This window comes from Pangasianodon hypophthalmus, chromosome 16, assembly GCF_027358585.1.
Source record: "Pangasianodon hypophthalmus isolate fPanHyp1 chromosome 16, fPanHyp1.pri, whole genome shotgun sequence".
Classification (NCBI taxonomy): domain Eukaryota; kingdom Metazoa; phylum Chordata; class Actinopteri; order Siluriformes; family Pangasiidae; genus Pangasianodon; species Pangasianodon hypophthalmus.
This window is the reverse complement of record NC_069725.1, coordinates 11,097,515-11,111,914: the sequence shown is the minus strand read 5'-3', so window position 1 is coordinate 11,111,914 and position 14,400 is coordinate 11,097,515. Positions and strand designations below refer to the sequence as shown.

At 39.0% G+C, this 14,400-nt stretch overlaps 1 protein-coding gene across 2 annotated transcripts; it reads left to right on the top strand.

Moving 5' to 3' along the window:
* Positions 1–3,719: 3,719 nt before the first annotated feature.
* slmapb (sarcolemma associated protein b) lies at positions 3,720–13,081 on the top strand. 2 transcript variants are annotated; one of them, XM_026921268.3, is made up of 10 exons: positions 3,721–3,847; positions 4,126–4,198; positions 5,420–5,545; positions 6,547–6,621; positions 6,770–7,075; positions 8,746–8,941; positions 9,091–9,262; positions 11,259–11,393; positions 11,700–11,787; positions 12,198–13,081. In XM_026921268.3, the coding sequence occupies exons 2-9, from the start codon at positions 4,147–4,149 to the stop codon at positions 11,781–11,783; spliced, it is 1,146 nt and encodes a 381-aa protein (XP_026777069.1). In that variant the 5' UTR covers positions 3,721–3,847; positions 4,126–4,146; the 3' UTR covers positions 11,784–11,787; positions 12,198–13,081. The 2 variants fall into 2 exon arrangements, with proteins under 2 accessions (XP_026777070.1, XP_026777069.1); XM_026921269.3 differs by lacking the exon at positions 11,700–11,787 and having other exon boundaries at positions 3,720–3,847.
* The last annotated feature ends 1,319 nt before the right edge of the window (positions 13,082–14,400 follow it).

Below are 14,400 nucleotides of genomic sequence, written 5' to 3'. Positions count from 1 at the left end.
TTTGCAGCTCACACCAGGTCACTGGATGCAGTCATCTGGTTCAGAGTTCCTGATACTGGAGTCAGGTGAACGCAACCTCATCTTCCTGCCTCTGTTTTTCCTCTCTGTCCTTTCTGCCATCTGTTCTCCTCTCTCACCTTACAGCAGGAGCATAGCTAACCCCTCGCTGGGACAGTTTACCTGTCGGCTCTGAATCAGAAATGTGTGTCTGTCGCCAAAATATTGAGACTCACTGCTGCTGTTAATTTGCCTTTGCCTTCTTGGTACACACAGGGCCATCCTGGTTTACAAAGTCACTGACCAGAAACACACTGCACTGCATTTCTTCTATAATAAAAAAGCACTTTTATTATTTTTTTTTATTATTTACCAGTCTTGCTCATTACTATTCCAAATTTTTATCCATAGACACAAAATCTAGATTGTTTCTAATGTGATGTGGGTTTCCTCCAGAATCACCAGTTTCCTCCTACTTTCCAAAAACATGCCATCAGGTGAAATGATAACTCTAAATTGCCCCTAGGTGTGAATGTGTGTATGCAAGGTGCCCTGTGCATCCCATCCAGGGTGTATTCCTGCCTTGAATGAATGAATGAAAATATTTAGGTTATACTATCTTTTGTTCTCCAATTATGTCTATACGTTCTGACTGTTCAGACACAGTTTAGACAAATAGAAACATTAAACCAATTAGATTTCAGTTAAAGATTAAGTGATGTCGATCACAGAAAGAAAAATAGAGAGAAAAAGTGTAACATACAGATACAGTAGGTAGACAGAAAGATAGACAGATACAATTCCATTGCATTTGTGGGTTGGTAGGACTTCTTTTGTGCTACCTTTCCAAACACGTTGTTCATATGGACGCGATGTATAAGAGTTGATTTTGTAATTTTACATCCCCAAGAATCAACTAAATTGTGAAAATTGTAGTGAAATTCACTGTCCTTCTCAACTGTACTAGATATTTGGAATGTATTTATTACAGCCACGATTGTGTGGTAATTTATCCATTTACATATTTTAATATCATTTAACAATGTCATAAATATACCCAGGAACCTCATGTTCATACCAAGAGAAAAGGGGAATGGTTAGGCATCATTTAGATGTCAGAAACTTTGGCATATGTGTTTTTAAGATAATGTTTTTGGTACAGGAAAGATTTCCCCTGTTGTTTGCATGAACATTCTGAGTAGTGATGTGTAACATTTTTGCTCACTTCCATAAAAGATGCCAGGTTGAAGCTATGATATAGGTAGATAAACAGAGAGAGAGAGAGAGAGAGAAAGAGAGAGAGAGAGAGAGAGAGAGGTAAGTAGCAGTTGTATCCTCTCTGTGTTTCTGCTCTTCTTTAACAGAATAGTCTGTTGGAAATCTGGTGTGGGTTTCAGCTTCATCTTAATCCCACTCAGTGAGTCAGCTATATTAGGATGATTTATGGACAAATGACTCATCCCTTTCAAATAGATATTAATGATAAGAGGACAAAGTCATTCCAGGCCAGTGGTTTTCAGTGCACATTTTTCTCGGTTCCTCATTCAAAGCCACATGAGGTCACAATTAAAATAATCTCCTTATGGAGACTATCATACCCATTATCTTATTAATATATACACACATGTGTGTTGGGTATCATTTCATTATACACAGCCTGTCAATTAGCTTTTGCCTATACAAAGTTTTTCCTTTAGTAAGGAAATGTCTCTCTGTTTTTCGATTACTCTGATCTATCTGTCTCTCTTTCCTTTTCAAACAATTTCAATGTTAATATATATATGAAATAAAAAAAAAAAAACTGAAATGAAATTAAATGTTTACAGAAATGCTATCATTGTGCCAGGCTGATGTCTGGAAAGAACAACAAAGGTAAATGTTTGTAAATGTTGTGCAACTTGTGTAATATTTCAAGTCTTATGTGTATATGAATATATGTCTTTAAATACTGCCCACATCATTGGATGCTGTACATGTAAGTACAAGAAAAAAACAACAGGGGCGCAGATTAGTATGATCTCTGGTTTGAGAGGTTTCCTGTAATAGTTCTCGTTGTTCTCGTTGACGATGAGTTCGTAGGCCCTACAGATATTAACCTACTTAATCCCAAATAGTCCAAACTATGTGAGTATATGCATTTTAGAAAATTTTAAGTACATCTGAAATTAAGTTTTATTTGCCATAAAAATTACTGTATGGATTTTATGGCAAAATCCATACAGTATTTTAAAAGCACAATTCAAGCATGAAGTTAGTTTTGCCCCATATATCATTTGAACTAACACAATTTTAAACAATATAGTTAGGATTATCTACTTATCTATCTAATTTTACTTACTTCCTTTTATGCAGATTCTTTTTATGCATCTTCTTCCTCAGGTGCATGCTCAAATAAATGGTTCTTTTCATAGGACTGCATCATCTATATAAACATGTTCATGCAAAATCAAGATAAACTCCAGCTTAGATTTCATATTTCAAAATATATGAACAGACTACAGCTAGTACCTTTAATATGTGATGTCTATTTTTGTTTTTATTATTATTGAAGAAACAGATGGTACTGTACAAACCCCTTCAGAAGAACAATAATGAGCACTTAGATAAAGCTTGTAACGTAAAACATGTAACAAAAAAAGGGGTGAAAAAAGAGAAAACATTGACAAATAGAGGAAAGTAGATTATACCTAATCAATAGCATCACCAAAACATCTCTGGTAGTGTTTCAGGAATCTGTCACATTTTTTATTATTAGTTAAATAAAAAGATTTGAGGAGTGAGTCAGTTTCAATTAACAAATGTGAAAGAGTAGGCTGTGAGTTTGAAAGCTTCTGTTTAAGGAAAAAAAAATTACCAAACAAAATAAAAGAAGTTGAGGATATATTCCACTGACTTGATGGAAGTGTCAGTATAACAGGAAATAATATCTTTTAAATTAAAGATCTGGGCAATAACAGGGGGTTTAGCTAAATGAGAGTATAAATTAGACCAAAACATCTTATTGATTTCACAACAACAGCAACAACAACAACAACAACAACAACAATAATAATAATAATAATAATAATAATAATAATAATAATAAATGTATTAACGTTTCATCCTCATGTCCACAAAATGAGCAGGTGCTATGAACATCCATATATTTAGACAAATTAATATTCACAGGATATATCTTGAGCAAGAGTTTTAAATGGACTTCTTTGGTCTTGATGAGAATACAATACTTCTGAGACTTTATTATTACACTTTTTATTAAAAAATACTAATGCCATCTAATATCAAAGCAGACTCTTTTGTGTCACCCTGGCCATATATTAAGTACATGTGATGTCTGTCATCTGGTGGGGATGACTCCCATGATGTAAGAGGGTCAAAGGGCACAAGCACACAAGTGACCCCCTTGTATGATGTAGCCTACTCGAGTGCATCAGTGAAGCGCAGTGAAACAAAGGGGCTGAGTGTGCGCGAGCGCAGCTGCAGCCTCCGTCGGATGCTTCGGGTCGGATGTATGACCATGTTGGTCACACGGGACCTCCAAATACCCAGGTCCGGGGTAGATCATCAGTGTCTGCCTAAAGTCAACCTTTCACATTTTACGAATGACAATAATCCACATAGTGTTCATTAGTTTTATTGTCATCGTTCTGACTAGTTTTCTGTCCCTGTCTCTCCAACAGAAGCTGGTTTAGAATCAAAATATATTGTGTTTGCTGCCCCCCCCCCCCCTTCCTCCTCAGAAATGGAATCGTCTAACGGCTCCATCAGAAAAGCAAATGTGTGGAAGAGTGTAAAAGCCAGCAGTGCCTCTGCTTCACCTTCACGACGCCTACCGGCAGCGGAACACCAGGTATCCTTCACACTCATTATCAGCCGTCAGGGCTGTAAAGATTATATATTGTTATTTATTTTTAAATAAAAGCATAGACTATCGTGTTTTATAATTGGTGTTACTCTGTGTTGTGCATCAGTGGTGTATAGAGTGTTCAGCTTTGATTGAGTCTAACTGCTAGCTTTGTTTAGATAACTGAAAGAACAGTTCAGTTAAAAATGCTCGAATGCCACAATCTTTATGCTTAATTAACACTAATCTTTAATGAGTGTCCACGGTGTTGTGTCCCTTCGTAGTCCTGTGATAAGGAGGAATAAATGGAGAGTCAGCAACTGAAGGATCCACTGAATAAAGTTTCACTAATCAAAGGTACCTCAAGCAGCTGTAACTCTAACACGACAAAAAAACCCACACCATACCTTTAACTTACTTACTTTAAAATATACACTAAAGAAGTGTGTTCAAGTTTGACTGCATATTTCTAAGCATGTCTTGAAAGCATCTTTGAGTACATTGTAAACATTGTTGTTTATGTAATGTAAGAGGCGAGAACTCTGATATGAAGTATATTCAGTGCACTGAACTGTGCATTCATTCTGCATGGATGTAATACAATGCACAGGGTGCAGCTTAAGCAAGGGATATTTTCAGTTTCAAAGCAAATATAGGCCAGAGTGTTCCTCAGTGTCCTCACTCTGCAGAGAGCTTATGTGCCTGATCCAGAGTGGCACCGATGAGCAGGGACTGAGAGTCCTACAACCCAGGAATTCATGAATCCTTAATGTCCTCGCTCGATCACGCTCCCCGCAGCGTGTGGAGGCTGTGTTTGCCGAGCTATTACAGCTGACTCATGCAGGATACGTGCAGCCTTGTTTTTCTGAATTCCCGTCACTGATTGCATTGATATCTCCCTAAAATCACCATTTATGGTGCAAGGTCTGGAGTGTGCAAGATGAGGTCATGTCTTTTTTTAAGCACTCAGTAGGACAGCCTGATTCTGTGCAACCCATTTCGAGGAGAATTCCTACTTTTAGGTGAAGACATAAACTAAACTAAAAATGTTCATATAACAACGTAGACATGCTGATTATGCTAAGTCACTAACATTGTGTTAAATTTATGTAAAGGTCCTGTGCAGCTCTCTGGCAGCAGCTTGGAAACCAAAAAGAGGCAATCCACCCTTAATAGAGACAAGGGCCCTAGTTTAGAAGTGAGATGATGACTTCAGTTTTTTAGGGTAAATCTATTTTGGGTTAACTTATTAATTCATGGAATAGGCCCATTTACCCACCTCAGGGGAAATTATCTTACACTTCATTCTGATCTAAATTTAACCTGTGGCCTGTGTGATCTCTGGAAGAGGACAGAAATGCCAGGTAATGTATGAAGATAAAAATGATTATGATAGCCAAATTTGACAACGGTAAGGATGCCGTCTCTTTGTCCTTTGTTAGCGCAATGAAATAATTATCTGATGGGATTGCTTTATTTAAAAAAAAAAAAAAAAAAAAAAAAAAAACTTTTACCATATCATACCTTAAATTGTTGTCTTCCATACAAGTAATTGTTCTGATGTAACTGTCTGTATAGATGAGCTGACTCGGAGCTCCATGGAGGCCAGTGAGTCAGAGAAGGTGATTCAGCACCTTAATCAGGAGCTGAAGGAGGCCCATGATCAGGCCAATGCTGGCAAGCAGAAGTGTGTGGAGCTGCAAGGTAAAGGACATGTGTGTATTCCTTCACTGTATAGGACACAGAGATGATTGCTTCAGCTTTTAGCAGCAGCAGCAATTTGGAAAATTGTTCACAGCATTTTGCCATCTTTGTATTAGAGGTATGCATCAAAACTAACATCCCATGGGACTCAGAAAAAAAGTAGCAGGATGTGTGATTTTCACTCTCATGCAGGAGGTATGAAGCTTGTGGGACGAAGAAATGCTGGGTTGATTAACATGGGAGTGTGTACTGGACTTGCACAGGGCTACATGATGCATTTACTGTGTTCATTCATTCATTCATTCATCTATAAATGCATTTGTTTATATATTGAAAATGTTGAGTTGTTCAACCGTCTATGGGAGTAGGCAGACGTGGGATTAAAAAAAAATGCACATCTCATTGTATTTTACAAATACATAACAAGTCAACAGGCTGTTCGCACTATAACTACAAAAGTGTATTTTACTCTAAATGAGTAAATACATTGCGGGTAGATCTTTGATGCTTTGGGGCTGCTCTGTAGCTAGTAGGCTAGTGGCTCTTCTGAAGACTGATGGCATCATGAAGTGCCAGGATGTTCTAGCCCAAAACCTGGTTGTCTCTGCCAAGGGGGTTGGCTGTAGAGGAATCTTTCAATAAGATAATCCCTGCATACCAGCTGAAAGCTTTGTAGCCAGCTGAAAACCTGTGATCTGAATTTATGAGAGCAGTCCACATGTACAAACTAAAACATTGTTGTTCTCTATAGGGCGGCTTCACCAAATATGTGTGGGTGCTGATCATAGTTTTGTTATACAAAATCACATTATTTAAGAAAAATTCTAATGTTTAAAATATATAATGTGGTAAAAAAAAAAAAAAAAACTCTAGAGCATTCCCATATGTTTAAACTCGAAATGTCCTTTTGATTAAGAATTTGAATTATTTGAATTCTACTAAAAATTTGTGTAGGTATTTAATGTTACTATGTTTCCCTAATGGTGTGTAACCTGTTCCAGGCCTTCTAGAGGAGGAGAAGCGGGCCAGCAAGCATCAGACAGAGGAGTCTGCAAAGCAGATGAAGATTCTTCAGAGTAAGTGTGAGGATAAGTGACTCTGTTTTATATATAGTATACTGTAGATCATATCTGGCAGGGAGTCGTGTGTGTGTGTGTGTGTGTGTGTGTGTGTGTATAATGTGGATGTTTATATGTTATGTGGATGTTTCTGCTGTGTTTATAGCTCAGCTTCAGAAGTTGCAGGATGAAATGGAAAATCTCAGGGAACAGAAGGACAGTACTATTTTAAGTATGCGACAGGAAGCACACGCATCTCAAGAGGAAATGCAGGTACTGCGCCGAAGCATGGAGAAGGCTGCAGCCGAGCGCGAGCACGAGGTCAGCGCTCTAAAGGGCAACCTGGCAACACTAACTACTGAGCTGGAGAAATGGCAGTTGACTGCAAATAAGTACGAGCGTGAGATTGACAGCCTGCAGGCAAATCACCAGCAACAGAACCAGCAGAGAGACAAAGTTGCTAAACAGCAAGGTACCACAGTCACTCACACTATACACATCAATTTGGCCTAATCTTTTTATAGATTTAGCTTTAGCTACCATTATCAGCTGTATAATATTATTGTGTGCGTCAGAAGGAAAAATGGGATCAAAGGTTATTGTAGCTGTTAAAACGAACCAAACTGATAAGAACTGAATTAATGCTGTTAATATTAATCCAAGAGAATGTTTAATTACTCATAGTATAGGACTTGAAAAGATTAAGCTGAAAAGTTTGTATCAAAAAAAGGAAAAAAAATTCAATAACTTGAAATTACTTGTATCATTAATCCTAAGGCTTTAATAGCTTTTATAGCAGGCAGCACATTAGGAATGCTGCTATGGTTTGATAAATAGGTCTCATTGATTTTGCATTGACTAAGACAAAATTAAGACTTGTGTGTGTGTTGCACACCCATTACACCTCACTGGGAAAATATTTCTTGTTATCATATGGAAAGCTGTGAGTGATTGTTGGTCATATCAGTTTATGAAGATAGAGAGGTAGAATGTAGAGCCAAGAGGTTCGTGTGCAGTAATAATTGTGGTTGCACCAAAACTATGATCATCTGGTGGAAATTGGCCAAATTGAACCCTTCTGATGATCAACTAAATGAGGAAAAATGCTGAATATTACAAAAAAGGTGTTATAAGGACATTTTTAAATAACAAATCACTTTGTAAATTGTTCTAGCAAATTCTAACACTTTATATTTTAATGATACTTGATCAAGTACCTGAGCAGTTCAATTCGTTGTTCAATTCAGAACAATTCATTTGCAGTCACAAAATGTACAAGTTATAAAATCAGGGATTTCCTCTATGTTGGGCCATTTTGAGTGAGTCTCATCTCCTGTATTCCACAGAGAAGATTCTTGACCTTCACTGTCTAGTACTAATTTTTGTTGAGGGGTGACATCTCAAATTGAACACCAACATTTGGCACTATGTTGCCTGTACCATGAAGTGTGCCATAAAAGCCTGCATAATAACAGTTGTCATTCTTAAAATCCAAAATGTTTGCCCTAAACATTTTGCATTAAAAATAGCCAATTGGCATTCTTAGTGCAGTTGCTGTCTTGCTTGCTGCAGCAACAATTTCGAATCTCAAACTGCAGCAGTCTCTCCCGATTTGCTATGTAGAGCAGCTGCTGAGTGCAAAATGTGTCCAGTGTTACACGCTTTGTTTTTTAATGGGTTGAGTAGATCATTCAGGAGAGTAGATCATTAAAATATACATGTGATAAATACACAACATGAGATCCCAGTTACCAAAAACAAACTAGGACAGGGGTAAACAGGCCTAACCCAAAAATTAGTTATTCAGTAAGAATCTGTAAAATGAGAGATGTGCATTTTTTTGAAGGCTTAAAGACAGATAATAAATAGGAGAGTGTTTGTGTATGTGTGTGTGTGTCTGCAGCATTTTGGTTTCAGCCCAGTATGTCTTTAATTTGTATTTTTCGTGAGCTTAAAAGAATACTTTTTATGTAACACTAATAAGCGTGATGATTCATATTTCCCCCTATGATTGCACCAGTTATGTAATTGGATAGCTTGTGATGTAAGTGTGTATTTTTTTTCTCTAGTGTGTTTCCCCCTATTATTGTGTGTGCGTTTGCCTGAATTGTTTGCTAATTTGTGTGTGTATATTTGATGCAGCCAGTGAGCTGGAGAAGCTGAAGCAGGACTATGAGAGCCTGCAGAGGGAGTGTGTGTCTCTCAGGTCAGAGCGGGAGCAGTTGGCTGCACAGCAGCAGAAGGAGAACAGCAGTCTGCAGAGTGAATGCTCGTCACTGCGCTCTGAGAAAGATCAGCTTCTAAGGAAACTGCAGCAACTGGAAAAAGAGCTAGACAGGTCCATGTCACACCACTTTACATCTCATTGATTTAAAAAAGAATCCTTTGCTAAACCAAACTATTCTATACCTACACTTTGTGACAGTCTTTCAGAAAGGTAGCTCAGAGCGTAAAGTCTGTGTGTGATGTGGTTTTGGCTTCCCGCAGCTGTAAGAAGCAGAGTGAAAGTCTGAGCAGCACGGCAGAGGCTCTGGAGAAGACAAGGGCTGACCTAGAGAAATGTCTGAGTGCTGCGCAGGAGGAGCATCAGAAAAACTGCAGCCAGCTTCAAAGCCAGCTGGAGCAGAGCAAAACGAGGACCAAAGAGCTGCAGAAGGAGGTGAAAGCAGCACTCGTTCCTTATTCTGAGCCCCTTCCACACATACCCCGAAAGCGTTATTTTCCAGGAGGTGTTGCCGTTTCTTAGACATTTCTAAGACTTACTTTCAGCAACGAGTAGGATTAAAATTTATCAGTGAAATTCCTGCTGTATTTTAGTTCAGCTTCATGATGTAATTGAGTGGCTGTGATGTTCTCTACTTAGTTTCTCTTACTAAAGTATGTTATTTTTGTGTTGTGTTGTTTTGCGTAACATATGTGCATATATGTTCTGCCACAGGGTCATGGTGCTGAAAGTGGTTTATGCGGGAAGAACACTGATGTGCTGACATGCACACCACCAAAATCCTAACAGTGTGTTCAGACGAACATTGATTTGAAATGGGGAGGTGTGTCTGGTTGCATACCTGGAAGTATTGTGATAGGGCATTGTGGCAAGGCATTGCGATGCTTGTTTTGCTGATATCGTTAAGGATTTTCAGCATAATGTATTTATTGTGCAGCGCTATAATGAACACAAAGCATCTGGAAAATGCTTTAAAATTAAAAATAGTTAGCCAGCTAAAATATTAGAGTATTTTCTCTTTGTTCTCTTTTAGTATGTGCTCTTTTAATATTCACACTCTTCTTTAGTTCCTCTTCCTCTGTTAAGAAAATGTGAAAAATCCTGAAATGGGCCTTATCTCCTCGACTTTAATACCTAATAGCACAGTATCAGTATTTCAGAACCTGGAATTAATTATCCTTAGCTTTATCACATCCACTACTTTGCTTTTTCTCCATTTAAACTGAGAATTTTAGTTTTTCATTTTCTGCCTCCTAGTGGACATGTTCACCTTGTGTGCAAGTATGATGGCAGGTACATACGCAGCCTTTTACAACACTCAAGTGTTTTCAAATACACAGGTGCAGAAGTATAAACCAGGCTATAGACCGATAAATAGCATGTGTTAGTACGGGATGTGGTCATTTTTGAGCAAATCCCCAGCATGCTCCAACACATAGAGCTAGCTCTCTATGGAGAGAAGATACTGGTAATGGTAAATTCAAATTTTTGAAACACAGATTTCAAGACATTCTCCTTCGGCCACTGCATGGTCAATTTGGCAGTGTGCTTTGGGTCATTATCATGGTAAAAGGTTCACCTTTCACCATGGTGAGCCTTGAGTCTGGTTCCTCCCAAGATTTCTTCCTCATGTCGTCTCAGGGAGTTTTTCCTTGCCACTGTCGCCTCTGGCGTCCTCATTAGGGATAAATTTATAAATATAAAATTTATATCTTGAATTTACATACTTCTGTAAAGCTGCTTTATGACAATGTCTGTTGTTAAACAAAGCTATACAACTGAAACTTTCCATCTTCAACTTTCTGGCAGAGGGCAGCAGATTTTCCTTAACAGTTTGTTGGGATTTTGCTCCATCCATTGTCCCTTCTATCCTGACAAGTGCCGCAGTCCCTACTACAGAGAAACACCCCCATAAAACAGGATGCTACCACCACCATGCTTTACTGTAGGCATAGTGCTTTTTTTTTTTTTTTTTTTTTTTTTGCAACCCTCCCATACAAGCCAGATTTGTGGAGCACTTGTGATATTGTTGTCACATGCACACAATGATCACTCTTTGTCAGTTCTTTTGACAGTGTCTTGCCACCCACAGGCGATTGTTTGTTTTTTGTGTTTTCAGTTCAGGCTGTAAAGCAACAAAATGTGAACATTTTCAAAGGTGATGATTCTTTTCTCAACCCACTGTAGGTGTTATAATGCACAGTCATTACCAGTAAAGGTATGCAGATAATGCCCCAAGTTTTTCAGGTGAAAATATTATAGCTTTGTAATATCCAAATGTCATCTCTCTTGCTCTTTTTCTTTTTCTGCCTGTCTCTGCTCTCTAACACACACACACACACACACACACACACACACACACACACTCCTTTCTCTCACTTTATTCCTTTTGTTTCTTTCTTTATATTACCTTTTTTCTGTGCTCTCTCAGTACGAAGAGACGCAAGCAGAGCTGTCAGGCCTGAAAGAGAGGTGTGAGCAGGTAGAGCAGAACAAGGAGTCTCTCAGCCTGGAACTGCAGCAGTGCCAAGCTAGCCTGAAGTCTCTGCAGGAGAAAAGCAGCCAAGTGAGTTTCACAGTGTTCTAATAATTCAGTACAGGGTTCTGACAATAGGGACAGTTCAAGAGGAGAGATCATGTTGCATCATGCCCCTGAAATCACTGATGTTATGACATTGTTCTCTAGTTTTGATGCAAGCTTTTATTTCAGTTTTACTTGATTCCATTGTTATAAATGTCTTTTGTCTGTTTTGCCTAACTTGAAGAGAGTAGCTCTCTCTTTTCTCCCATTGAAATTCCACAGCACATCATTTTAGTTTAATCCAGTCAGTCTTCCCAGGTTGATTTTTGTAATATCCCTTGCCTCCTTTAGCTGTCTTTATTGCCGCCCATCCTAGCCGTAGTCATCGGCCTTGTCCTGGCTTTGCTGTATTGGTGCTTCGGCCCATTGTGGTAGAAAGGTACACAGTGCTTCTGTCCCCTCGCTTCTTATTTCTCCGCTTTTGGGTCCGCCATGCTCAGCCTGTGCAAACTAAACACCTCTGTCCAGCACACACTGACAGTTCATTGTTAAAATGCTTATGCTTTTATTATTCCAGGTCTGCATAAAAATCAACAGACATGAGTCTTTTACTCCTTGTCATGTTAAAGTTCTCTGTCTTTACTTGTAGGCTGCTCCTCTTATTGTTCCTAACATGCTAGCTTTCAGTCTGCTTTTAATCTGTGTTTGGCACTCTGTGTCTCGTTCTCATTTCCATCACTCTGTGTGTGTGTGTGTGTGTGTGTGTGTGGGCGCTTCAGTGTGAGTTAATGTTCATGGACAGAAGAGAAAATGCTGACTCGAGTGTTATCTGTGTCTTTGCTGTTTCAGGAAAGATGGATCAGGTGGATGCCTGTCGCCGCTGTAACAGTTGCTGTCACAGCCTACGTGCTCACAAAGACTTCAACCTGAGTATCTGGCACTATGAAGCACTGAAAAAAACACACGCGCACATTTCCGACCTTACAGACATATTGCCCTTTTAGTATAAGAGGGCTTTATGTGAGAACTAGTGCAGCTTGTAACTATAATATTGAATGCTGAAGGCCTTAGTTTAATTATATAGGGTATTAGATCCATATCAGATCCAAGCTCCAAGCAGCTGCAGTGTTTCTGTAAAGGCGAAGACTTTTAGACTTTAATGTGTCTAAATGTTAGTTTTCTTCCTGCAAAATGTAGTTATTTTGCCAAACATTTGTATTATACGCATTTGCCTTACTGAATTAATGATGAGGTTAGCCCATTTCCTGATTGCACTGCTATATTTCGTCTGCTATATAAAAAAAAGTCAGCTTTAAATAATTATTTTAATAATTCACTATAGTGAAAGCAATAATACATTTGAAACATGTACTCACATTTGAAGTCTTGCACACTATGAAAATGGTTCTGTTCTGCTAGTTTTGCTCTTCTTGTACTGATTTAATCGTGTTCGTCTTATTTATCTAGTTGCCAGTTCTGATCTTAATTTAAAGTTACAAAAACAAAGTTTATGCCCTGTTTGTCAATGTTCTATAGCTTTTTAAGTATTAAGGTATTAACAATCAGAATACTACACTTAAAGTTAAGAGCACTAATTTGTCTCAAAGAGACACTTAAAGCAATTAATTTGTTACTTGTACAGATGTTTGCTGAAGGACAGAGATTTAAAAGTGTGCTTGTTGCAACAATTAAACAGAAATATTAATGGAAATAAAGAAGAAAGTGTGTGTTAATTGGTGAATATTGTTTGACTTGCATAATAAGCTGAAGTTTAGATTTTATTAAGGACAAAGTCACCAAACTTGACAAAATCAAGCTGCCTTGAGCTACCCTGGCATCTGACGTCATATACCATGCAAGAAGGAACTAACACAGCAGTTCCTCCTTACTCACTGCATAGTAATTCACACAGATCAGTCATAACATAAAACCATCTGTCTAATATTGTGTAGGTCCTCCTTGTGCTGCCAAAACAGCTCTGACTCATCGAGGCATGGACTCTACAAGACCTCTTAAGGTGTGCTGTGGTATCTGGCATCAATCTGTTAGCAGCAGATCCTTTAAGTCCTGTAAGTTGTGAGGAGGGGCCTCCATGGATTGGACTCGTTTGTCCAGCACATCCCACAGATGCTTGATCGGATTGAGATCTGGGGAATTTGGCGGCCAAGTCAACACCTTGAACTCTTTGTCATGTTCCTCAAACTATTCCTGAACAATTTTTGCAGTGTGGCAGGGTGCATTATCCTGCTGAAAGAGGCCACTGCCGTTAGGAAATACCATTGCCATGAAGGAGGTATGTATCAAAGTAACATCCACATGAATGCCAGGACCCAAGGTTTCCCAGCAGACCATTACCCAGAGCATCACACTGCCTCCGCCGTCTTGTCTTCTTCTTATAGTGCATCCTGGTGCCATCTCTTCCCCAGGTAAGCGACGCACACGCACCCGGCCGTCCATGTGATGTAAAAGAAACGAGATTTATCAGACCAGGCCACCTTCTTCCATTGCTCCATGGTCCAGTTCTGATGCTCACATGCCCATTGTAGGCACTTTTTGTGGTGGGCAGGGATCAGCATGGGCACTCTGACCGGTGTGTGGCTACGCAGCCCCATACACAGCAAGCCGCGATGCATTGTGTGTTGTGACACCTTTCTATCGAAGCCAACATTAACTTATTCAGCAGTTTGTGCTACAGTAGCTCTTCTTTGGGATCGGAACAGATGAGATAGCCTTCGTTCCCCATGTGTATCAATGAGTCTTGGGCACCCATGACCCTGTCGCCAGTTCACTGGTTGTTCTTCCTTGGTAGGTACTCACTACTGCATACTGGGAACACCCCACAAGACCTGCCATTTTGGAGTTGCTCTGACCGAGTCATGTAGCCATCACAATTTGGCGCTTGTCACAGTTGCTCAGATCCTTACACTTACCCATTTTTCCTGTTTCTAATATATCCCACCCCTTGACAGGTGCTATTGTAATGAGATAATCAATGTTATTCACTTCACCTGTCAGTGATTTTGATGTTATGGCTGATCAGTATAAAATATAT

Excerpts from the sequence above, each read along its gene's own strand:
- slmapb (XM_026921268.3), top strand. The coding sequence starts at position 4,147 with ATGGAGAGTCAGCAACTGAAGGATCCACTGAATAAAGTTTCACTAATC. Across the intron at positions 6,622-6,769 it reads GCAGATGAAGATTCTTCAGA|CTCAGCTTCAGAAGTTGCAG; the intron begins GTAAGTGTGAGG and ends CTGTGTTTATAG. Across the intron at positions 7,076-8,745 it reads CAAAGTTGCTAAACAGCAAG|CCAGTGAGCTGGAGAAGCTG; the intron begins GTACCACAGTCA and ends TATTTGATGCAG.